Genomic DNA, 25647 nt, shown 5'->3' with positions numbered 1-25647 from the left:
TGAGGCAATGAAGCCCTCAAAACTGCTTCCACACCTTGAGTCCAAGTGCCCAGCACTTAAAGACAAACCCGTTGAGTTTTGTGAGCGGAAAAAACGTGAGCAGCGCGGGACAGCAGTTAAGTGCCGAGAGCCGCGAAAACTAAATTGTGGAATAGACTGGACATAAGGAACCTGCTTCGAGTATTGCTGTATTCCCGTCGTGTTCAACTCTGCCATCCCTGTGTCTCTCATTACAATATCTCCAGCATCATTTTCTAGCAGTGTGCAATTGGTGTGCATTTTCTATATGTGTGCAGTTGTTCAGTGTAACTGAAGTAAAGCTGGTTCAGTACTTGGTAGAAGCATCCTAGTTCTTCTGCACAGGTGTCTGGCTCTTGAACTTGATTTTCTCTTAGGTTATGTGGTATCATGGAATGTCCTGTTATAACTTTATAGTCTGAGCTGGTTTTTAGTCCAAGATAACCACAATTTCTTTTTACGTTGTCTTTTCTCTTTGTTTGCTCTTTGCTCTTATAATGACCATAACCGTCTAATTTTATGCATCATTCTTGACTTCTGAAGAACCTTTGGATTGCAAAATCACCAGGATCCAGCACACTTTACAAGAAATCAGATCTTCTCACAATGCTATAGGATCTTGCTGTGAGCTCACAGAGCACCACCTATCCTTGCTTCACAACACTGACCGTGTGTGGTATACTGTTGCAGCTGGTAGAACTGATGTCTCACAGCTGGCTTCCGGTCCTGTCTGTGTGGAGTCTGCATGTACCGTATTTGTTATTGGTGCTAGTTTACAAAGGGTAATCAAAAGACAACGGTAATGTCCAACACATCACTGGCACCAGCCTAGCCACCATCAAGGACAGGTATGCAGAAAGGTGCCAGTAAAAGGCCAGTAACATCATGAAGGATCCTACCCACCCTGCTCATGGACTGTTTGTCCCACTCTCATCACGGAGGAGGCTACGTAGCATCCACGTCAGGACCACCAGACTCAAAAACAGTGACTTTCCCCAAGCAGTCAGGCTGATCAACACCTCCACCCACTAACTCCACTACTGCATTATTATTTCCCATCAGTAACCTTATGTACAGCCTAGCGTCACAATCAATCTCTGTGTATAAGTACCTTACGTATTTGTATTTATTGAGTTTTTTTATTATTATAGTGTTCTTTATCTTTTGTGTTTTTTGTGTTAGATCAAAGTTCAAAGTAAATTTATTATCAAAGTGCACCATCTACAATCCTCAGATTAATTTTCTTGAGGGTGTACTCAATAAATCCATAATAGAATAATAACCATAATAGAATCAATGGAAGACCGCACCAACTTGGGCGTTCAAACATTGTGCAAAAGAAAGAAATAATAATAATGATAATAATAAGCAATAATCTCAAGAACATGAGATGAAGAGTCCATGAAAGTGAGTTCATTGGTGTGGGAATAATTCAACCATGGAGCAAATGAAGTTGAGTGAAGTTATCTCCTTTGGTTCAAGAGCCTGATGGTTGAGGGTAGTAACTGTTCCTGAACCCGGTGGTGTGAGTCCTGAGGCTCCTGTACCTTTTTCCTGGTGGTAGCTTCAGGAAGAGAGCGTGTCCTGGGTGTTGGGGAACTCTGATGATGGATGCTGCTTTCCTGCAACAGTGTTTTATGTAGATATGGGTCTGGAGTAACATTTGTTTTCTCCTTAACACGTATGCACAGGAAATTACATTAAACAATTTTGAATCTTGAATCGTGTATCATATTGTCACATGTACCAAGATACAGAGAAAAACTTGTCTTGAATACTGTTCATACAGATCAATTCATTACACAGTGCACATTGGTTATTTGTCAGTCTTGGTTTAAATACATTATTTTCATACATTTTATTGTATTTCTTTATTTCCCTGTAACTATTTCCAAGAAAATAATTATATTAATAAGATCGTAAGATATTGGAGCAGAATTCGGACATTAGACCCATCAAGACTGCACCGCATTCCATTCCATCATGACTGATCCATTTTCCCTCATAGCCCCAATTTCCTGTGACTAATCAAGAATTGATCAACTTCTCCCTTTAATATACCCAATGACTAGGGCCTCCACAGCCGTCTGCGGCAATGAGTTGCAGAGATTCACCACTTTGCCAAAATAAATTCCTCATCATCTCCATTTTTTTTAAAAACTTTTTTTTATTGTTTTCAAATAGTTACAGAATAAATGTGTATGAAAAAAAAATGTGTTACCCTCATCTCCATTCTAAATGAATGTACCTCTGTTCCGAGGCTGTGTCCTCTGGTCCTAGACCCCCCCCACTATAGGAAACATCCTCTCCACATCCACTCTATCTGTGTCCTCTGGTCCTAGACTCCCCCACTACAGGAAACATCCTCTCCACATCCACTCTATCTGTGTCCTCTGGTCCTAGACTCCCCCACTATAGGAAACATCCTCTCCACATCCATTCTATCTGTGTCCTCTGGTCCTAGACTCCCCCACCATAGGAAACTTTGGCCAAGGGTCCATCTTACCATACAGAAGGTCCATGCAGGAGTCTGATAACAGGAGGGCAGAAGCTGTCCACCCTGTGGTAAGGTCAATGCATCACAGCCCATGTGGAAACACCAATGCTTTTGAACGGGAAATCCTAGTCCATCACGGGTAAAGCGCTCCCCACCATTGAGCACATTTACATCAAACGCTGTCATAGGAAAGAAGCATCCATCATCAGAGGTCCCCACCACCCAGCTGCTCATTGGTGGGTCCAGAGGAACAATTATTTTGTTCTCCTTTATACTTGTGTATAGGAAATGACATTAAATAATTCTGAATCTGGAATCTAGCATCTTATTGTCTCTCTTTTCTCCATCTGGAAGAGGTCCATGAGCCTCAGGTCCCACACCACCAGGTTCAGGAACAGTTATTACCCCACAACCATCAGGCTCCTGAACCAGTGTGGATAACTTCACTCACCACAATGAGCCTCAGGTCCCACACCACCAGGTTCAGGAACAGTTATTACCCCACAACCATCAGGCTCCTGAACCAGTGTGGATAACTTCACTCACCACAATGAGCCACAGGTCCCACACCACCAGGTTCAGGAACAGTTATTACCCCACAACCATCAGGCTCCTGAACCAGTGTGGATAACTTCACTCACCACAATGAGCCTCAGGTCCCACACCACCAGGTTCAGGAACAGTTATTACCCCACAACCATCAGGCTCCTGAACCAGTGTGGATAACTTCACTCACCACAATGAGCCTCAGGTCCCACACCACCAGGTTCAGGAACAGTTATTACCCCATGACCATCAGGCTCCTGAACCAGTGTGGATAACTTCACTCACCACAATGAGCCTCAGGTCCCACACCACCAGGTTCAGGAACAGTTATTACCCCACAACCATCAGGCTCCTGAACCAATGTGGATAACTTCACTCTCCACAATGAGCCTCAGGTCCCACACCACCAGGTTCGGGAACAGTTATTACCCCACAACCATCAGGTTCCTGAACCAGTGTGGATAACTTCACTCACCACAATGAGCCTCAGGTCCCACACCACCAGGTTCAGGAACAGTTATTACCCCACAACCGTCAGGCTCCTGAACCAGTGTGGATAACTTCACTCTCCACAATGAGCCTCAGGTCCCACAACACCAGGTTCAGGAACAGTTATTACCCCACAACCATCAGGCTCCTGAACCAGTGTGGATAACTTCACTCTCCACAATGAGCCTCAGGTCCCACAACACCAGGTTCAGGAACAGTTATTACCCCACAACCATCAGGCTCCTGAACCAATGTGGATAACTTCACTCTCCACAATGAGCCTCAGGTCCCACACCACCAGGTTCAAGAACAGTTATTACCCCACAACCATCAGGCTCCTGAACTTCACTCACCCATCTCTGAAATGTTCCCACAACCATAGACTCACTTCCAAGGACTCCTCATATCAATATTTCTCAATATTTATTGCTTATTTATTTATGTTTGTATTTACACAGCTTGTTGTCTTCTGCACTCTGATTGAACACCCAAGTTGGGCAGCCTTTCATTGATTCTGTTATGGTCATTATTTAATGTGAGTATATCACAAGAAATTGTATCTCAAGGTTGTATATGGTGACAGAAATGTACTTCGATATTAAAATTTACTTTGAACTTTCTCCCTAGTTGTACAAGGCCTTGGTGAGACCGCACCTAGAATATTGTGTGTAGTTTTGGTCCCCTAATCTGAGGAAAGACATTCTTGCCATAGAGGGAGTACAGAGAAGGTTCACCAGATTGATTCCTGGGATGGCAGGACTTTCATATGAAGAAAGACTGGATCGACTAGGCTTATACTCACTGGAATTTAGAAGATTGAGGGGGGGATCTTATTGAAACGTATAAAATTCTAAAGGGATTGACCAGGCTAGATGCAGGAAGATTATTTCCGATGTTGGGGAAGTCCAGAATGAGGGGTCACAGTTTAAGGATAAAGGGGAAGCCTTTTAGGACCGAGATGAGGAAAAACTTCTTCACACAGAGAGTGGTGAATCTGTGGAATTCTCTGCCACAGGAAACAGTTGAGGCCGGTTCATTGGCTATATTTAAGAGGAAGTTAGATATGGCCCTTGTGGCTAAAGGGATCGGGGGTATGGAGAGAAAGCAGGTACAGGGTTCTGAGTTGGATGATCAGCCATGATCATACTGAATGGCGGTGCAGGCTCGAAGGGCCAAATGGCCTACTCCTGCACCTATTTTCTATGTTTTTATGTTTCTCCCACATCCCAAAGGCAGAGGGTTTGGTAGATTAATTGACTGGTGTACATCGTCCTTAGTGTCGAAGGTGAACAGTGCATTCCAGGGGAGTGTGACAGGAATAAAAAGGAATCAGTGTACGATTAAAGCAAACACACACTTGGCGGTCAGTGTAGAGCCGAGGCTGCACGGTAGCGTAATGGTTAGCACAATGCTTTACAGTTCAGGCGACTGAGGTCAATCCCCATCACTTCCTGTGAGGAGTTTGTACGTTCTCCCCGTGACCTTGTGGGTTTCCTCCAGGCGCTCCGGTTTCCTCCCACAGTCCAACAATGTACCAGTTGGTAGGTTAATTGGTCATAGAAAGTTGTTCCTTGATTAGGCTCAGATTAAATCGAAGGGGATTGTGGGGTGGGGTGGCTTGAAGGGCCTATTTCATGCTGTATCTCAATAAATAAATAAACTGGTGGGCAGTTTCCACGTTGTATGTCTCTCTTTGACTTCAAGTGTACTTTATTGGCCATAAATTGCTTTGGCATGTCCAATAGGGGCGTGAAGCCTACTGCAATCTTTCTTACAGGTGGCAGAAGGCTCAACTCCCACTCCATTGAATTGAATGCATGATCCAGATTGACACTGCAACATACATGTGAGGAATGTGACACTACTGGAGGCTCGTGCAAGTAGTGGCTGAGGTGTTGTAAGCCTCTCAAAGGTGGGAACAGGTAAGGCTGGCAACAGGGCTCGGGTGAAGCTGCACAGGCCAATCCTCCGTACAGTGGATACAATGGATCACAGAAATATTGATCAACTCCAACCATACCATCGACTTTGGATGGGAAGAAGAAGAGGTATTGTCAAAATGATGGATTTCCATCCTGGCACACGAGCTGGACAGGAAATGCATCGTGCGTACTTACTTTTCATCCAGTCCAAGTTATACTGCTTCCGGCACGAACTGCTGGTGCAGTGGGAGGTGAAGAATGTCCCGTGCGCCTCTATCAGGTCCTCTTCTTTCAACCCAACTACTCTCTCAAGAGTGTCAATGTTCTAGTGCAGAAAAGGAAAGAACGTCAGGAACAGAGGGTCAGGTTCCAAGCCCCGGAGTGTTTCTTGTCATCAGCCTCTGAGAAAGACTGTCTACACTACAACCCTGAAGAGCAAGCTGGATAAGCGTGACACAGTGGGGCTGTTAGAGCATATTCTGGAGTTAGGGTATATAGCAAATATTAATTCCACTAACAACCAATCTTCAGATTTGAATGTGGATTGCAGATTGAATTTAAAACACAGCTCAGAACAATGGGCTTCCTGGATCTGCCGGTTGGGCTCAAATCACAAACAAACACTCCACCAGGACCTCAGATGCCTGCATATACAGGAATGCGGCCTGGAGTCAGTGGACATTAACATTCACTTTGGATGTCTGGAGCCAAAGAAGGAGGTGTTTGAAGACTATATGTAATTCAAAGAAAGCATGGTAGATACATTGCAAATATAGAATGGTCCTGCTGCAACCTTTAAAGTCACGTAATATTGGACTGAGAAGCCTCTTCCTCCAAGAGTCAACAAAAACAAGAGAAGATCTGCAGATGCTGGAAATCCAGAGCAACACTCACAAAATGCTGCGCGTCAGGCAACATCTGTGGAAAAGAGTACAGTCGAAATTTCGGGCGGAGAAAGGGTCTTGGCCCGAAATGTCAACTGTACTCTTTTCCACAGATGCTGCCTGACCTGTTGAGTTCCTCCAGCATTTTGTGTGTTCCTCCAAGAGTATCTCATTTTGTTGAATAAAATGCTTCTGTGTCCATGAGTCTCCTGTGACTTTGTTCACATTACAACACTACCATCTCACTGCTCCAGTGACTTGGGTTCAGTTCCGACCTCAAGTTCCATCCATGTGAGGTCTGCACATTCTCCCAGTGACTGCAGTGGTTCCCCCCACACGCCAAAGTCAGAAGAGGCAAGGGTTAATCGGCTGCTCCCAGTAAATCAATGTCTAGACTTTAATATTCCTGTCCTTTGTTTTTAAACACTGCCATGTCACATCCTTTCCTAACTCTGAATAGGTAAATGAGTTTATTATTGTTACATGATTGTGATACGCGTTGCTATAGAACTGATTGTGGACTTCAGAAAGGGTTAAGATGAGAGAACATGAACCAATCCCCATGCAGGGATCGGAAGTGGTAAGAGTGAGCAATATCTAGATCCTGGGTGTCAATATCTCTGAGGACCAAACCCGGCCCCAACCTATCGATGCAGCTACAAAGAAGGCAATATTTCATTAGGAGGTTGGGGAGATTTGGTATTGTCACCAAAAACACTTGCATATTTCTACAGTTGTACTGTGGATAGTATTCTAACTGGCTGCATCACTGCCTGATATGGGGGTGGGTCTACTGCACAGGATCAAAGTAAGCTGCAGAGAGTTGTAAACTTCATCTGCTCCATCATGGGTACTAGCCTTCTGTGGTGAACTACATATACCTGTCTGGACACGCCCCCCCCTGCTGACTGCTCCTGTGGCTCCTCCCACAGACCCCGGTATAAAGGCGATTGGAGACACAGACCCTTCCTCAGTCTCCAGGTTGTTGTGTGGTGGTCACTTGCTGCTTGTGCTTTCTTCCAGCCAATAAAAGCCTACCTTAACCCACGTCTCCGAGAGTTATTGATGGTGCATCACCTTCGTAATAACCAGGACATCTTCAAGGTGCAATGCCTCAAAAAGGCGGCATCGACCCCCATCACCCAGGACATGCCATTTTCTCATTGTTACCAACAGCGAGGAGGTACAGGAGCCTGAAGACACACACTCAACAATTCAGGAACAGCTTCTTCCCCTCTGCCATCAGGGAGGAGGTACAGGAGCCTGAAGACACACACTCAGTGATTCAGGAACAGCTTCTTCCCCTCTGCCATCCGATTTCTGAATGGACATTGGACCCATAAACACTACCTCACTACTTTTTTATTTCTATTTTTTGCACTATTTATTTAATTTGACCATTTTATACACACTTACTGTAATTCAGTTTTTTTTCACTGTTATTATGTATTGCAATGCATTGTTGCTGCAAAGACAACAAATGTCATGTAATATGCCGGTGATATTAAACCTGGCTCTGACTGACAGCAATGTTGCCAGGACTCGAGGGACTGCGTTACAGGGGGAGGTTGGACGGGCTAAGACCTTATTCCTTAGAGCAGCAGTTTCTAATCTGCTTAATAGTATTGGTCCATGACATAAAAAAAGGCTGTGAGCCCTTGCCTCAGAGTGCAGGGTACTGAAAGGCGATAACAAGGGGCATAAATGGGGTAAAAGCATTCAGCCTTTACTCAAGAGTTGTGTACTAGAGGGCATAGATTCAGGTGAGAGCAACTCTGGGGAGCAGCTTTTTTATTTACATAAGGGTGGTATCTATATGGAATGTTCTGCCACAGGAAATGGCTGAGGCAGATACAATAACCACTTTCAGAATGTGGAACATAGAATATAGAAAACCTACAGCACAATACAGGCCCTTCAACCCACAATGCTGTGCCGAACATGTACTTACTTTAAAAATTACCTAGGGTTACACATAACCCTCTATTTTTCTAAGCTCCATGTACCTATCCAGGAGTCTCTTAAAAGACCCTATCGTATCTGCCTCCAACACTGTCGCTGGCAGCCCATTCCACGCACTCACCACTCTCTGCGTAAAAAACTTACCCCTGACATCTCCTCTGTACCTATTTCCAAGCACCTTAAAATTGTGCCCTCTGGTATTAGCCACTTCAGCCCCGGGAAAAAGCCTCTGACTATCCACACGATCAATGCCTCACATCATCTTATACACCTCTATCAGGTTACTTCTCATCTTCCGTCACTCCTAGGAGAAAAGGCCGAGTTCCCTCAACCTATTCTCATAAGGCATGCTCCCCAGTCCAAGCAACATCCTTGTAAATCTCCTCTGTACCCTTTCTATGGTTTCCACATCCTTCCTGTAGTGAGGCGACCAGAACTGAGCACAGTACTCCCAAGTGGGATCTGACCAGGGTCCTATATAGCTGTAACATTACCTCTCGGCTATTAAACTCAGTCCCATGGTTGATGAAGGCCAAAGCTCCGTACGCCTTCGTAACCACAGTGTCAACCTGCGTAGCAGCTTTGGGTGTCCTATGGACTCGGACCCCAAGATCCCTCTGATCCTCCACACTGCCAAGAGGCTTACCATTAAAAGACAATTGGACAGGTACACGGACGGGAAACATTTAGAACAGGGGTTCCCAACCTGGCATCCACAGACCCCTCGGTGGTGAACCTCTGGTTTAGAAGGTTACAAGCCAAACAAAGGCAATGAAACTAGCTTGGATGTGGTATCTTGATCAACATGGACCAGATGGGCTGTGTTGTGTGACTCTGTACGGATGAATATTGTTTTGTATACCTCTCTCAGAACTCTGAGTGTCTCGAAATCTCAGTTCTAGACATTCCTCACATTACTCATTCCAGCACTGGTGGCTGTGCTTTCAGCTGCCAAGTGGAATTCTTCCCTAAGCCTTTCAGCCTCTCTCTCCTCTTTTCAGTCTCCCAGTTTGTAAAGATTATTTGTCAACAGATCACTTGCAATACCAGAGGAAACAACACACTGGACCATTGCTACACCATCATCAAGAACGCCTACCGTGCTATTCCACGCCCTCACTTCAGGAAGTCTGATCACCTGGCTGTACTTCTACTCCCCGAGTATAGGCAGAGACTGAGAACTGCAGCACCAGTAGTGAGAACCAAGAAGGTTTGGACAAGGGAAGCACAGGAGGCCCTACAGGACTGCTTTGAATCGGTGGACTGGACTGTATTCAGGGATTCACGTTTGAATCTGGATGAGTACGCTGCACTTGTTAAAAACTTCATTAAAACCTGTGTGGATGAGTGTGTGCCTACAAAGATTTACTGCACATTCCCAAGCCAAAAGCCGTGGATGGTCAGGAGCTACGTCGTCTGCTGACGGCTAGATCTGTGGCATTCAAATCTGGCAACCCAAGCATATACCAGAAAACCAGGTATGATTTGTGGAGGGATATTTCAAGGGCAAAAAGACAATTTCGAATGAGGTTGGGGGCGACATTGGATGCACGCCAAATCTGGCAGGGTTTGCAAGACTTTACTTCCTACAAAGCAAAACCCAATAGCATGAATAGCAGTGATGCTTCACCAGCAGATGGACTCAATGCCTTCTATGCCGACTTTGAAAGGGAGAATATAACTGCAACTACTAGGAAATCTGCAAATGCTGGAAATTCAAACAACAACACACACAAGATGCTGGTGGAACACAGCAGGCCAGGCAGCATCTATAGGGAGAAGCAATGTCGATGTTTCGGGCCAAGACCCTTCATCAGGATGCTGCCTGGCCTGCTGTGTTCTGCCAGCATTTCGTGTGTGTTGTTATATAACTGCAACTCCCTGCTGCATCCGATGACCCTGAGATCTCTGTCCCAGAGGCCAATGTTAGGCTGTCTTTAAAAGGGTGAACTCTCGCAAGGCGGAATGCCCTGCGGAATACCTGGTAAGGCTTGTGCCAAACAACTGGCGCGAGTATTCAAAGACATTCTCAATCTCTCACCGCTATGGGCACAAGTTCCCACTTGCCTCAAAAAGGGAACAATTATACCAGTGCCTAAGAAGAATAATGTGAGCTGCCTTAATGACTATCACCCGGTAGCACTCACATCTACAGTGATGAAATGCTTTGAGAAGTTGGTCTTGACTAGACCAAACTTAAACCTCAGCAAGGACCTGGACCCACTGCAATTTGCCTATCGCCACAATAGGTCAACGGCAGACATTGCGCAATCTCAATGGCTCTTCACACAGCTTTAGAGCACCTAGACAACACAAACACCTACGTCAGGATGCTGTTCATTGACTATAGCTCAGCATTTAATACCATCATTCCCACAATCCTGATTGAGAAGTTGCAGAACCTGGGCCTCTGTACCTCCCTCTGTAATTGGATCCTTGACTTCCTAACCAGAAGACCACAATCTGTGCGGATTGATGATATCTCCTCCTCGCTGGCGATCAACACTGGCACACCTCAGGGGTGTGTGCTTAGCCCACTGCTCTACTCTCTCTATTCCCATGACTGTGTGGCTAGGCACAACTCAAATACCATCTGCAAATTTGCTGATTTGTTGGTAGAATTTCAGATGGAGATGAGAGGATGTACAGGAGCGAGATATGCAGAAGAAAGAGCTGATTGTGGACTTCAGGAAGGGTAAGATGAAGGAACACATACCAATCCTCATAGAGGGATCAGAAGTGGAGAGAGTGAGCAGCTTCAAGTTCCTGGCTGTCAAGATCTCTGAGGATCTAACCTGGTCCCAACATATCGATGTAGTTATAAAGAAGGCAAGACAGTGACTATACTTCATCAGGAGTTTGAAAAGATTTGGTATGTCAACAAATACACTCAAAAACTTCTATAGATGTACCGTGGAGAGCATTCTGACAGTCCGCATCACTGTCTGGTATGGGGAGGGGGCTACTGCACAGGACCAAAAGAAGCTGCAGAGGGTCGTAAATTTGGCCAGCTCCATCTTGGGTACTAGCCTACAAAGTACCCAGGACATCTTCAGGGAGTGGTGTCTCAGAAATACAGCCTCCATTATTAAGGACCCCCAGCACCCAGGACATGCCCTTTTCTCACTGTTACCATCAGGTAGGAGGTACAGAAGCCTGAAGACACACACTCAGTGATTCAGGAACAGCTTCTTCCCCTCTGCCGTCCGATTCCTAAATGGACATTGAACCTCTGAACACTACCTCTTTTTTAATATACATGATTTTTTGCACAATTTTTAATCTATTCAATATGTGTATTCTGTAATTGATTTACTTATTCATTTTTACTTTTTTTTCTTCTATATTGTATGTATTGCATTGAACTGCTGCTGCTAAGTTAACAAATTTCACAACACATGCCGGTGATAATAAACCGGTTTCTGATTCTGATTCTGATGTCTCTTGTCCCTCTTCCTTCCCTTTCTCCCACAGTCCCCTCTCCTCTCCTCTCCTATCAGGTTCCATCTTCTTCAACCCTTTATTATTTAGTTATTTATTGATTGAGATACAACACTTCATCGGCCCTGCGAGTCACGCTGCCCAGTCTGCCCCAATTTAACCTGTGCCTAATCACAGGGCAATTAGCCTACCAACCTGAATGTTTTTACACAGTGGAAGGAAACTGGAGCACCCAGAGGAAACCAATGTGGTCATGGGGAGAACGTGCAAACTCCTCATAGGCAGCAGTGAGGACTGAATCCGCATCGCCTGTACTGTAAAGCATTGATATAACTCCTATCCGACTGTGCCGCCCCAACTCCTCCATCTATCCCTCCCAGCTTCTCATTGCATTCCCATCCATCTTCCCCTCACCTAATAGCTGCCTTCCCCTCTCCCTACCTTTTTATTCTGGCTGTTTCCCCCGCCTTTCCTATCTTGATGAAGGGTCTCAACCCAAAACGTCGACTGTTTATTCATTTCCACAGATGCTGCCTGACCTGCTGAGTTCCGCCAGCATTTTGTGTGCGTCGCTTAAGATTTCCAGCACCTGCAGAATCACTTGTGATGAAGCGTCTCTCAAACACTGTTACGGCTGCTATCTTAACAGTGTGGTGCAGTTAATTCATCATTTAGGTTACAAAATAAGTTGCTGGGGATATCTTTTGTAACTGTGCCGAATCCTTGCTTTTCTCCCTGGAGATTTGGAGTGTGGATGTGGATAATGGATTGGGTAACAGAGTGACTGGTGTCAGAGACCGGTGGTGTGGTAGTGCAGTGGTTATCATGATGTTTTACAGTACAGGCGACCCAGGTACATTTCCCACTGCTGGCTGTAAGGAGCTTGTACATTCTTGCCATGATTGCGTGGGTATCCTCTGGGTACTCTGGATCCCTCTCACAGTAGGTTAATTGGTCATTGTAACTTGTCTCGTGATCAGGCGAGGGTTCAATTGGGGGATTGCTAAGGGCCGGAAGAGCCAACTCCATGCTGTCTCTCAATACAGAAAATATAAATTACCATCTTCTGGGCAGTGTCTTTATAAGATGGGTGCCCACTCCCACCAACAGCCGTTACCAATACCCGTCAGAGATTGTCTGCTCGGTGTCAGTGGTCGCATAACAAGGACCTGTGCTACACAGTCGGCCCTCCTTATCCGCGGGTTCCGCATGCGCGTTTCAACCAATCGCGGATCGGGAAAACCCGGAAGTTCTCTCTCCAGCACTCATTATTTGAGCATGTACAGACTTTTTTTTCTTGTCATTATTCCTTAAACAAAACAGTATAACAACTATTTACATAGCATTTACACTGTATTAGGTACTATAAGTAATCCAGAGATCATTTAAAGTACAGGCGGACTTTCTAAGTTGAATTTGTATGCAAGTCGGAACAGGTACATCTGGTATTATTCAGCGTCAGTTAGTCAAACGTTTGTCTTAGTATATAGTATATATTTTACCTTTCTATGCATATAAAACACTTAAGAAATGTATGTACTTCAATAATTAAACCACTGTGTTGCTTAGAAATAATTGTAGCTTTAATTGAGGCAGGGCCTTTCACATGCTCCATTATTCTCACTTTATCCTTTAAAATTGTTCCGATCATTGACCGACTGTAGCCTAACGCTTTTCCATTGTCCGATGGCATTTCACCTCTTTCCAATCGCTTTATTATTTCCACTTTATTTTAAATCAAGATTTTTTTCCGTCAATGGAAAAGAAACACCGTGGATTCAGCAGCAGCCGCGGGCAGTGGGTCCAGAACCCCGCCAGGTCCTAAAGTCAGCCGCACTGAGACAGGTTAAATAAGGGACCTGAGCATCCTCATTTTTTGGTATCTACGGGAGATCCCAGAACTGATCCCCCACAGATAAGGAGGGCCGACTGTATACCAGCTGCTCACATGACCATACACCACCTGCTTCCATGGCTTCAAGTCATCATGATCAGATGAGAGGTGTTGGGGGGTGGAGCTAAGCAGCTGCTAAACCTGGCCCAGGGGTGACCTGCAGGCTAGCGGAGGTAAGGAGCACCTATGGTACATATGTCCCTCCACCCTGCCAGCCAATTTGTTTCTATGCCACCTCTGTACCTCTTACAAAAATCTATTTGTGTCATTTTAAAATATCTCATTTGGACTTCTTCCAATTCACCTCTTCAAATACCAGCACCTTTCATGAGGAAATGCAAAGAAGTATAATCAATAACGACATCAGTGTGGAAGAGGGGATGGGTGTTGGAGAGGGATTGTCGGTGTCGGAGAGGGATTGTCGGTGTTGGAGAGGGATTATCGGTGTTGGAGAGGGATTGTCGGTGTCGGAGAGGGATTGTCGGTGTCGGAGAGGAGATGTCGGTATTGGAGAGGATATGTTGGTGTCGGAGAGGGATTGTCGGTGTGGGAGAGGAGATGTCGGTGTCGGAGAGGGATTGACGGTGTCGGAGAGGGATTGTCGGTGTCGGAGAGGGAGATGCTTTGACGTCGCATGTGATGAAGACCATGGAGCGGCTGATAATACAGAATCTGAGGCTACAAACCAGGCACGCCCAGGATCCTCTTCAGTTTGCGTATAAGGAGAAGGTGGGAGTGGAGGATGCTATCACGTATTTGCTGCACAAATCACTCTCTCACCTAGATGGGGTCAGTTGTGCTATGAGGATTACATTCCTTGACTTCTCTAGTGCCTTTAACACCATCCAGCCCAAGATCTTAAGGCACAAACTAACGGAGATGGGAGTAGACTCTCACATGGTGGATTGGATAGTGGACTACTTGACAGATAGACCTCAGTATGTGCGGTTGGGAGACTGTAGGTCTGACACGGTGGTGAGCAGCACAGGAGCGCCGCAGGGAACCGTACTCTCTCCGGTCCTGTTCACCCTGTACACATCAGACTTCCAATATAACTCGGAGTCCTGCCACGTGCAGAAGTTCGCTGATGACACGGCCATAGTGGGGTGTGTCAGGAATGGACAGGAGGAGGAGTATAGGAAACTGATACAGGACTTTGTGATATGGTGCAACTCAAACTACCTGCGTCTCAATATCACCAAGACCAAGGAGATGGTGGTGGACTTTAGGAGATCTAGGCCTCATATGGAGCCAGTGATCATTAATGGAGAATGTGTGGAGCAGGTTAAGACCTACAAGTATCTGGGAGTACAGTTAGACGAGAAGCTAGACTGGACTGCCAACACAGATGCCTTGTGCAGGAAGGCACAGAGTCGACTGTACTTCCTTAGAAGGTTGGCGTCATTCAATGTCTGTAGTGAGATGCTGAAGATGTTCTATAGGTCAGTTGTGGAGAGCGCCCTCTTCTTTGTGGTGGCGTGTTGGGGAGGAAGCATTAAGAAGAGGGACGCCTCACGTCTTAATAAGCTGGTAAGGAAGGCGGGCTCTGTTGTGGGCAAAGTACTGGAGAGTTTAACATCGGTAGCTGAGCAAAGGGCGCTGAGTAGGCTACGGTCAATTATGGATAACTCTGAACATCCTCTACATAGCACCATCCAGAGACAGAGAAGCAGTTTCAGCGACAGGTTACTATCGATGCAATGCTCCTCAGACAGGATGAAGAGGTCAATACTCCCCAATGCCATTAGGCTTTACAATTCAACCGCCAGGACTTAAGAACTTTTTAAAAGCTATTATTAATGCCTTTTGAGATAGTGATTTAGATGCATATCATATTTTTTTACTGAGTTAAGTATTGTATGTAATTAGTTTTGCTACAACAAGTGTATGGGACATTGGAAAAATAGTTGAATTTCCCCATGGGGATGAATAAAGTATCTATCTATCTATCTATCTATCTATGTCGGTGTCGGAGAGGGAGATGTCGGTGTCGGAGAGGAGATGTCAGTGTCGGAGAGGGATTGTCGGTGCGGGAGAGGGATTGTCGGTGCGGGAGAGGGATTGTCGGTGCGGGAGAGGGATTGTCGGTGTCGGAGAGGGATTGTCGGTGTCGGAGAGGAGATGTCGGTGTCAGAGAGGGATTGTCGGTGTCGGAGAGAAGATGTCGGTGTCGGAGAGGGATTGGCGGTGTCGGAGAGGAGATGTCGGTGTCGGAGAGGGATTGTCGGTGTCGGAGAAGGATTATCGGTGTCGGAGAGGGATTGTCAGTGTCGGAGAGGGATTATCGGTGTCGGAGAGGGATTGTCGGTGTTGGAGAGGGATTGTCGGTGTGGGAGAGGGATTGTTGGTGTTGCAGAGGAGATGTCGGTGTTGGAGAGGGACATGTCAGTGTTGGGAGTGGAGATACCAGTGTTGGCTGCTGATGTCGGTGTTAGGGAGGAAATGTCGGTATTGGAGAGGGGATGCGGGTGTGCGAGAGGTGATGTCCGTGTTGGACTGAGATGTCGGTGTTGGATGGAGATGTCTGTGTTGGACTGAGATGTCGGTGTTAGAGAGGGGAAGTGTATGTCAGAGTAGTATATGGTGATATATGCACTTTGATAAATTTATTTTGAATTTTGAACTTTGAACCTTAACTCCCAAGTCCCTTGGTAGCTCCAATTTCTGAATTTATTCCCTATTTAGAAAATAGTATACACAATACAGAAAATAGTAACTTACCTGTGTGTAACAGCGTAACAGCAGTCCCTTGTCTCGTAGCATCCGTATAAAGTAATGGGAGACTGTGGGCTGTAAGGGAGACACATTTATCATTAAAGGGACTGGAATGTGAAGAGGATGCTTGAAGTTCACATCCAAAACCCCGAACAGATCTCAAGGGCACTTGGCACTTCTAAAGCACCTCACTACCTCAAAATACTGTCATAGGAAAGCGGCATCCGTAATCAGAGATCCCCACCACCCAGGCCGCGCTCTTTTCTCACTGCTACCATCAAGTAGAAGGTAGAGGAGCCTTAGGACTTGCCCCAAAACATTCAAGAACAGTTACTGCTCCTCAACCTTCAGGCTCTGGAACAAAAGGGGTTAACTACACTCACTTGTCCTTCCATTGAGATGTTTCAGAGCTAATGATCTCACTTTAAGGACTCTTTATCTCATGTTCTCATTATTTTTTGCTATTTATTGATATTTGCATTTGCACAATTTGTTGTCTTCTGCACTCTGGTTGATCTTTCATTGATCCTGTTAGAGTTACTATTCTATAGATTTGTTAAGTATGCCCGCAGGGAAATATATGGCGACATATATATGTACTCTCATAATAACATTTACTTTGAACTTTTTAACACTATTTATTTACATTTGTAACTTACTTTAATGTAATGTATTTGCACCACTCTGTTGCCCCAAACTACCAATGTCAGTGTCAGTGATAATTAACGTGATTCTGATCTTTTCTGGACCAAGATGCTTTAGCACTTTATGACCAATGAAGGTCTGGTTGAGCCCAGGAGCAGGGCTTCAGCCTGCCCAAGCCCCTTCCTTCCCACTGTTCCTGTGTCACACTGCAGCAAACCAATCCATATCCCTCTACAGGTGGCCCCCGCTTTACGGAAGTTCGCTGTACACCACTTCGCTTTTACGAAAGACCTACATTAGTACCTGCTTTTGCTAACCGAAAGAAATCCAAAGAGGATTTTCACTTTTACGAAAAAAGGCACCCGCTTTAAACTTGTGTTTACCCCGAGAAAGACTACCATGACCGTGAAGCCTTGTGCGGGCAGGTGTGTGCGCATGCGTGTACGTGCCGATTTTTTTCTACAAATCGGTTTTGGCTCAATCTTCCCGATTCTGGTAAGTGAAACTACACCGTACATACATCATTTCTACTTTATTTAGGCTGTGTATTTATCATATCATTCCTGCTTTTACTATACATTAGCTTTATTTTAGGTTTTATGTGTTACTTGGTATGATTTGGTAGGTTATTTTTTGGGTCTGGGTACGCTCAAAAATTTTTCCAATATAAATTAATGGTAATCGCTTCTTCGCTTTATGCCATTTCGGCTTACGAAAGGTTTCATAGGAACGCTCTTCTTTCGGATAGCTATTTCTTTAACCAGAGAATAGTGAATCTGTGGAATGCTCTGTCACAGATTGCGGTGGAGGACAAGTCCGTGGTTATAGTTAAGACAGAAATTGATCATTTCCTGATCAGTCACGGCATCAAAGGACATAATGAGAAGGCAGGTGTATGGAGTTGAGTGACTTCCTGCAGGTCACCTTTGGGCAAGGTGTAGTACCTGTTTAGGCCCCTCCCCCCACCCCAATTAGGGTCACGTGAAGCCATGGGAGCGGGTTGTGGACGGTCATATGAGCAGCCGGTACATTTCACAAGTCCTGGTTATGTGGCCACTGACGCCTGGCGGACAACCTCTGAAGATTTTTGATAATGCTTGGGGGGGGGTCACCCGTCTTGTAAAGACACTGCCCAGAAGAAACCACCTCTGTAGAAAAATTTGCCAAGAACAAACACGGTCATGGATAAGGCCACGATCGCCCACGTCATACAACATGGCACATAACAATGATGTCATACAACACAGCACATAATGATGATGAGTGTGTGAGTGAGGAGTGCAATCTGGGGGTTAGTTGATGGGAACAACAAAGATTGACATGAGACTCCGGGAGATGAAAGGGGGAAGAAACAAAGGGCTAGGGAAGAAGGAATTTTGTTCCTTAGTATTTTGTGTGTGGTGCTCACACACCTGAATGTTCCTCCGCCCAAGCAGGGATGATGGTCTAAGAAGAGGAAGAAGAAGAGTGCAGACTAACCAACGTTTTATACGACTCCTTTTGCTTCATTTCTTACCTTAAACTGTCCCGGGTACAGTTCTTTAGCCAGTGCAAAAAATGGCTCAGGATTTTGCTGAAAGTCAACAACAAAAGGTCAGTCTTTTTTAATTAATGACGTGGCACAGAGACATTTAATGACATGACATGCTGACTACTGTGAATTGAAAAGGAACCATGAGAGACTAAAGAATTATAAAGGGAAGTGTCTAATTTAAAAGATTAAGGATCCTTATAATTAGACTGTGGTTAATTGGGAGTCTGATTCATTATAAATGGAACTTTGGTCCCAGTAACAAGAAACTTAAGATAAGACCATAAGATATAGGAGCAGAAGTAGGCCATTCAGCCCATTGAGCCTGCTCCGCCATTCAATCATGGGCTGATCCAATTCTTCCAGTCAACCCCACTCCCCTGCCTTCACCCCAGACCCTTTGATGCCGTGGCTAATCAAGAACCTATCTCTGCCTTCAATGCACCCAGTGACTTGGCCTCCACAGCTGCTCCTGGCAACAAATTCCACAGATTTACCACCCTCTGACTAAAGAAATTTCTCTGCATCTCTGTTCAAAATGGACGTTCTTCAATCCTGAAGTTGCGCTCTCTTGCCCTAAACTCCCCTACCACGGGAAATAACTTTGCCATATCTAATCTGTTCAGGCCCTTTAACATTCTGAATGTTTCTATGAGATCCCCCCTCATTCTCCTGAACTCCGGGGAATACAGCCCAAGAGCTGCCAGATGTTCCTCATATGGTAACCCTCTCATTCCTGGAATCATTCTCGTGAATCTTCTCTGAACCCTCTCCAATGTCAGTATATCCTTTCTAAAATAAGGAGCCCAAAACTGCACACAATATTTCAAAAGTGATCTCACGAGTGCCTTACAGAACTTCAACATCACGTCCCTGCTCTTATATTCTATACCTCTAGAAATGAATGCCAACATTGCATTCACCTTCTTCACCACTGACTCAACCTGGAGGTTAACCTTTGCGGAACTGTTAGAGTAACTTGCACAAAGACTCCCAAGTCCCTTTGCACATCTGCATTTGGAATTCTCTCCCCATCAAAATAATAGTCTGCCCATTTATTTCTTCCACCAACATATATGACCATGCACTTTCCAACATTGTATTTTATTGGTCATTTCTTTGCCCATTCCCCTAAACTATCTAAGTCTCTCTGCAGGCTCTCTGTTTCCTCAACACTACGCACTCCTCCACCTATCCTTGTATCATCGGCAAATTTAGCCACAAAGCCATTAATCTCATAGTCCACATTACTGACATGCATGGTAAAAAGCAGCGGTCCCAACACTGACCCCTGTGGAACTCCACTGGTAACCGGCAGCCAGCCAGAATAGGGCGACCCACTTCCCAGTGCACTCGAACCGGCTCACAAAGTGGCGCGCACCTGCATTGAGGCCGGTCCCAAAGAGGGCGCGAAGCCTGCTTCACCAGCAAGGGGAAAAGCCCGCACGCGGGACGGGACCGTGAATATGCGCCCCCCCCCCACAGTATTCCCGCCCGGGGAGGGGGGGGGAACAGGAAGGCTTTAAAGCGAGGCCGCTAAGTTTGAATAAATCTCTTTTTGCAACTGCAGCTCACCGCTACAATTGGTGACCCCGACGGCCCAAACGATATTTGGACCGAAGATGAATGACGCCGCATCTGTTCATGCAGTTTTGTTAAAACTGCCAAGCTTCTGGACGCTGCGACCTCACCTATGGTTCCAACAAGCAGAAGCCCAATTCCACGTTCGGCAGATAACCTCAGAGGACACATGTTACTACTATGTGGTGAGCTCCCTCGACCAGGAGACAGCCGCCTAGGTTGAGGAGTTCATACAGTTGCCCCCGGAGGACGGCAAATACATAGAATTCAAAGCCCTGCTCATAAGGACTTTCGGACTCACGGCGCGAGCGAGCTGCCCGCTTACCGCACCTGGATGGTTTGGGGGACAGGCCACCATCGGCTTTGATGAATGAGATGCTGTCCCTGGCCGAAGGACACAAGCCCTGCCTCATGTTTGAGCAGGCATTCCTAGAGCAGCTGCCCGAGGACATACGCCTGCTGCTGTCTGACGCAGATTTCAGCGACCTCCGGAAGGTGGCGGCCCAGGCAGATGTGCTGTGGAAAGTCAAGAAGGAGAGTGGGGTGTCTGTCACACAGATCACCAGGCCACACTCCCAGCAGCAGACCAGACCAGGCCCAGCCGCAGAGCCCACTAACCCCAGAGGCAGGGGTGAGAAGACCAACGAACAATGGTGCTTCTACCACCAGCGGTGGGGCGCAGAAGCCCACCACTGTAGCCCGCCCTGCAAGTTCCCGGGAAACGCCAGGGCCAGCCGCCGCTGATGGCTACAGCGCTGGCCATCGGGATAGCCTCCTGTATGTCTGGGACAAGCGGTCGGGGCGCCGCTTTTTGGTTGACACTGGAGCCGAGATCAGCGTCTTACCTCCGACGAGTTACAACACCCACAACAGAGAACCAGGTCCCACCCTGAGGGCCATGAACGGCAGCACAGTAAGGACCTACGGCACCCGTACGGTGCGGCTACAGTTCAGCTCCAGCCGGTTTATGTGGGACTTCACACTGGCCGCCATAGCCCAACCGCTCCTGGGAGCGGATTTTTTGCGGGCTCACAGCCTACTGGTCGACCTGCCCAGGAAGAGACTGGTCCATGCCGAGACCTTTCAAACGTTCTCCCTGGGTGAAGCCCAGTTGCCGGCCCCACACCTAGACTTCATCACGCTGTCCGACAACGACTTCACCAGAGTCCTGGCAGATTTCCCATCAGTTCTGGCACCGCAGTTCACGGCAGCCACGGCGTACAGCACCACATCCCGACACAAGGACCACTCCTCCACCCCCGTGCTCGAAGGCTTTCCCCAGACAAGCACTGACTGGCGAAGGAGGAGTTCAAGAGGATGGAGGAATTGGGGATCATACGGTGGTCCGACAGCCCATGGGCCTCCCCCCTGCACATGGTGCCCAAAGCAACAGGGGGCTGGAGACCATGCAGCGACTATCGCAGGCTGAACGAGGCTACAACACCGGACCGCTACCCTGTGCCGCACATTCAGGACTTTGCAGCAAACCTGCACGGCGCACGGATCTTCTCCAAGGTAGACCTCGTCCGGGGATACCATCAAATCCCGATGCATCCGGACGACGTCCCCAAAACGGCACTCATCACCCCTTTCGGCCTTTTCGAGTTCCTCCGCATGCCGTTCGGCCTAAAGAATGCCGCACAGACGTTTCAGCGGTTAATGGACGCGGTGGGACGCGACCTGGACTTCGCTTTCATCTATTTGGACGACATCCTCATAGCCAGCAGTAGTCGTCAGGAGCATCTGTCCCACCTCCGTCAACTCTACGCCCGACTGAGTGAATACGGCCTAACAATCAACCCGGCCAAATGCCAGTTCGGGCTCGACACCATTGACTTCCTGGGCCACAGGATTACTAAAGACGGGGCAACCCCTCTGCCCGCCAAGGTAGACGCGGTCCACCATTTCCCCCGACCCAACACAATCAAAGGCCTTCAGGAATTTGTGGGTATGGTAAATTTCTACCACTGCTTTCTCCCTTCAGCAGCCTGAATCATGCGCCCCCTGTTCGCCCTGATGTCGGGTAAGGGCAAGGACATTACCTGGGACGAGGAGTCCGCCGCCACTTTCATTAAAACCAAAGAAGCTTTGGCAAACGCCGCGATGCTAGTGCACCCCAGAACGGACGTCCCTACCGCCCTCACAGTGGATGCATCTATCACGACAGTCAGTGGAGTACTGGAACAACTCATCGAGGGTCGCTGGCAACCCCTGCCGTTTTTCAGCAAACACCTACGACCACCCGAGCTCAAATACAGTACTTTCGACCGGGAACTGTCGGCGCTATACCTGGCAATCCGGCATTTCAGGTACTTAGAAGGTAGGCCCTTCACTGCGTTCACGGACCACAAACCGCTTACCTTTGCGTTCACGAAAGCATCCGACCCCTGGTCATCCCGCCAGCAGCGACATCTGTCCTACATCTCCGAATACACGACGGGTGTCCGGCATGTCTCGGAAAGGACAATGTCGTGGCGGACGCCCTCTCCCGCCCTAACATCCAAGCCCTGTCCCAGGGGGTAGACTATGAAGCGCTGGCGGAGGCGCAGCAGGCAGACGAGGAGATCCCTAGTTACAGGACTGCAGTCTCCGGTTTGCAGCTCCAGGACCTCCCCGTAGGCCCAGGTAAGAGGACTCTACTCTGTGACGTCACCACCGGCCAACCCCGCCCCGTTGTTCCGGCAGCCTGGCGGCGGCGTGTTTTCGACTCCATTCATAACTTAGTGCACCCCTCCATCAGGTCAACCGTCCGGATGGTAGCCAACAGGTTCGTTTGGCACGGACTCCGCAAGCAGGTCAGTGAATGGGCCAAAACGTGCGTGCACTGCCAAACAGCCAAGGTGCAGCGGCACACCAAAACCCTGCCGCAGCAGTTCCACCCCACCCGCCGGCGTTTCGATCACATTCATGTGGATATCGTGGGCCCCCTGCCAGTGTCGCGAGGAGAGCGGCACCTCCTGACTATCGTGGACCGGTTCACAAGATGGCCAGAGGCAGTCACGCTCACCGACACCACCTCCGAATCCTGCGCCCGGGCACTGATCGCCACCTGGGTATCCCGCTTTGGTGTACCGGCCCACATTACCTCCGACAGGCGCCCAGTTCACCTCCGGCCTGTGGTCAGCGATGGCCAGCCTGTTGGAGACACAACTGCACCACACCACTGCCTACCACCCACAGTCGAACGGCATGGTGGAGCGTTTCCACCGTAACCTGAAGTCGGCTCTCATGGCCCGCCTGCGAGGAGCTAACTGGGTGGACGAGCTTCCCTGGGTCCTGCTCGGAATCCGCACGGCGCCCAAAGAGGATCTGCACACCTCGTTGGCCGAGTTGGTGTATGGTGCACCCCTGGTCGTCCCAGGGAGTTCATACCAGCCCCAAGGGGGCAAGAGGAAGAACCCGCAGCAGTCCTGGGCAGACTACGTGAGAGGCTCAGTAACCTGGCCCCCATACCCACTTTGCAGCATGGGCAGAACCCGACCTGCGTACCCAAAGACCTTCAAAACTGTAAGTTTGTTTTTGTACGACGGGGCGGACATCGGGCACCACTACAGCGGCCCTACAAGGGGCCGTTCGCAGTGATCAGAAACAATGGGTCCACATTCATGCTGGACATTGGGGGGAAGGAGGAGGTTTTCACGGTGGACCGACTCAAACAGGCCCATGTGGACTTGGCTCAGCCGGTCGAGATTCAGGCACCGCGGCGCAGAGGCAGACCTCCCAAACAGAGTCTGACCCAGACTGTGGACATTGGGGGGGCGTATCGCCGGTTCTGGGGGGGGCTTATGTGGCGACCCACTTCCCAGCGCACTCAAACCGGCTCACAAAGTGGCGCGCGCCGGCATTGAGGCCGGTCCCAAAGAGGGCGCCAAGCCTGCTTCACCAGCAAAGGGAAAAGCCCGCGCGCGGGACGGGACTGTGAATACGCGCCCCCTACAGTATTCCTGCCTGGGGAGGGCGGGAACAGGAAGGCTTTAAAGCGAGGCCGCGAAGTTTGAATAAACTTCTGCAACTGCAGCTCACCGACTACGTGTCGTTATTTCAGCGTTGCGTGTAGCACACCGCTACAGTCCCTTTATTCTCACTCTCTGTTTTCTGCCAATCAGCCAATGTTCCACCCACACTAGTAACTTCCCTGTAATTCCATGAGCTCTTATCTTGCTAAGCAGCTCATGTGCGGCACCTTGTCAAAGGCTTTCTGAAAACCCAAGTACACCACGTCTACTGCATCTCCTTTGTCTATCCTGCTTATAATTTCCTTAAAGAATTGCAGTAGGTTTGTCAGGCAAGATTTTCCTTTCAGAAAACCATGCTGGCTTTGGCCTATCTTGTCATGTGCCTCCAGGTACACCGTAATCTCATCCCTAACAATCGATTCCAACATCTTCCCAACCACTGATGTCAGGCTAACAGGTCTATAGTTTCCTTTCTGCTGCCTCCCACCCTTCTTAAATAGCAGAGCAACATTTGCAATTTTCCCATCATCCGGTACATCGTGTGGCGCAACTTGTGGCGCAACGAGCAGCGTTTTTGCCATTTCCTTCATATCTGATTGTTACTAGCTCGACACTCAAGCCAGCACTTGGTAGGGTCACCCATGACAAGCAGGTCAAAGAGTAGAGGCCAGACTAAGAGTAATCCACCGGTCCTCCAGGTTCAACGGTCCAGTTCAGGGCAAACAACTGGTAAAACTAAATTGTTATGGAAACAGCAATGAAAGATACTTCTACATCTGAGTGCAACGGTATTCCTGAGTCTCTATGGGGGACTTGCATAACCTACAGTAGTGAAAACCGAGAGGAAGCTACTTACATGATGAAAGAAACTCTGAACGCTGCCAGGGATGGAGAACCTTCATTGCTGCTCTAAACACCAGAGGCATAATAGGCAGTAAGTAAGTATTCCACCCATATTCCCACCAACTTGCCCCAGAGTCCCCCATCCACCTACTCACAGGGGCAATTAACGCACTGGCCTGCACTTGTCTGAAACGGTAAATCCACAGAGTCACAGGGAGATCAGGGGAGGAAAAGGCAGGGAAGTAGAGATGAGTCCGAGATCAAACTAGTGAAATGCTAGGGCCGTCTGGAAGAAATGGAATACATTTTGCACATTGAGCACATTTACAAGAAGCACTGTCCCAGGAAAGCAGCGTCCAAATTCAAGGACACCCTCCATTCAGTCCATGCTCTGTTCTCACTGCTGCCATCGGGAAAAAAGTACAGGAGCCCTCAGGAGCCACACCACCAGGTTCAGGAACAGTTATTACCCCACAACCGTCAGGCTCCTGAACCAGTGTGTATAACTTCACTCACCACAATGAGCCTCAGGTCCCACACCACCAGGTTCAGGAACAGTTATTACCCCTCAACCATCAGGCTCCTGAACCAGAGGGGATAACTTCACTCACCACAATGAGCCTCAGGTCCCACACCACCAGGTTCAGGAACAGTTATTACCCCACAACCATCAGGCTCCTGAACCAGTGTGGGTAACTTCACTCACCACAATGAGCCTCATGT

General features: G+C 47.7%; 1 protein-coding gene across 4 annotated transcripts in view; it reads right to left on the bottom strand.

Moving 5' to 3' along the window:
• The window catches only part of sirt2 (sirtuin 2 (silent mating type information regulation 2, homolog) 2 (S. cerevisiae)), a 118139-nt gene that overhangs the window by 37065 nt on the left and 55427 nt on the right, over positions 1-25647 (bottom strand). For all 4 annotated transcript variants that reach the window (XM_073063855.1, XM_073063852.1, XM_073063853.1 and 1 more), the window contains 3 exons: positions 18530-18586; positions 16375-16443; positions 5668-5797 (listed from right to left, as the gene is read on the bottom strand). In XM_073063855.1, coding sequence (XP_072919956.1) covers positions 5668-5797; positions 16375-16443; positions 18530-18586 — 256 coding nt within the window. The remainder of the gene's footprint in view (positions 1-5667; positions 5798-16374; positions 16444-18529; positions 18587-25647) is intronic.

This window comes from Hemitrygon akajei, chromosome 12 (genome assembly GCF_048418815.1).
Source record: "Hemitrygon akajei chromosome 12, sHemAka1.3, whole genome shotgun sequence".
Lineage (NCBI taxonomy): Eukaryota > Metazoa > Chordata > Chondrichthyes > Myliobatiformes > Dasyatidae > Hemitrygon > Hemitrygon akajei.
Note: the sequence above shows the minus strand (reverse complement) of the source record. Positions and strands in the feature narration are given on the sequence as shown.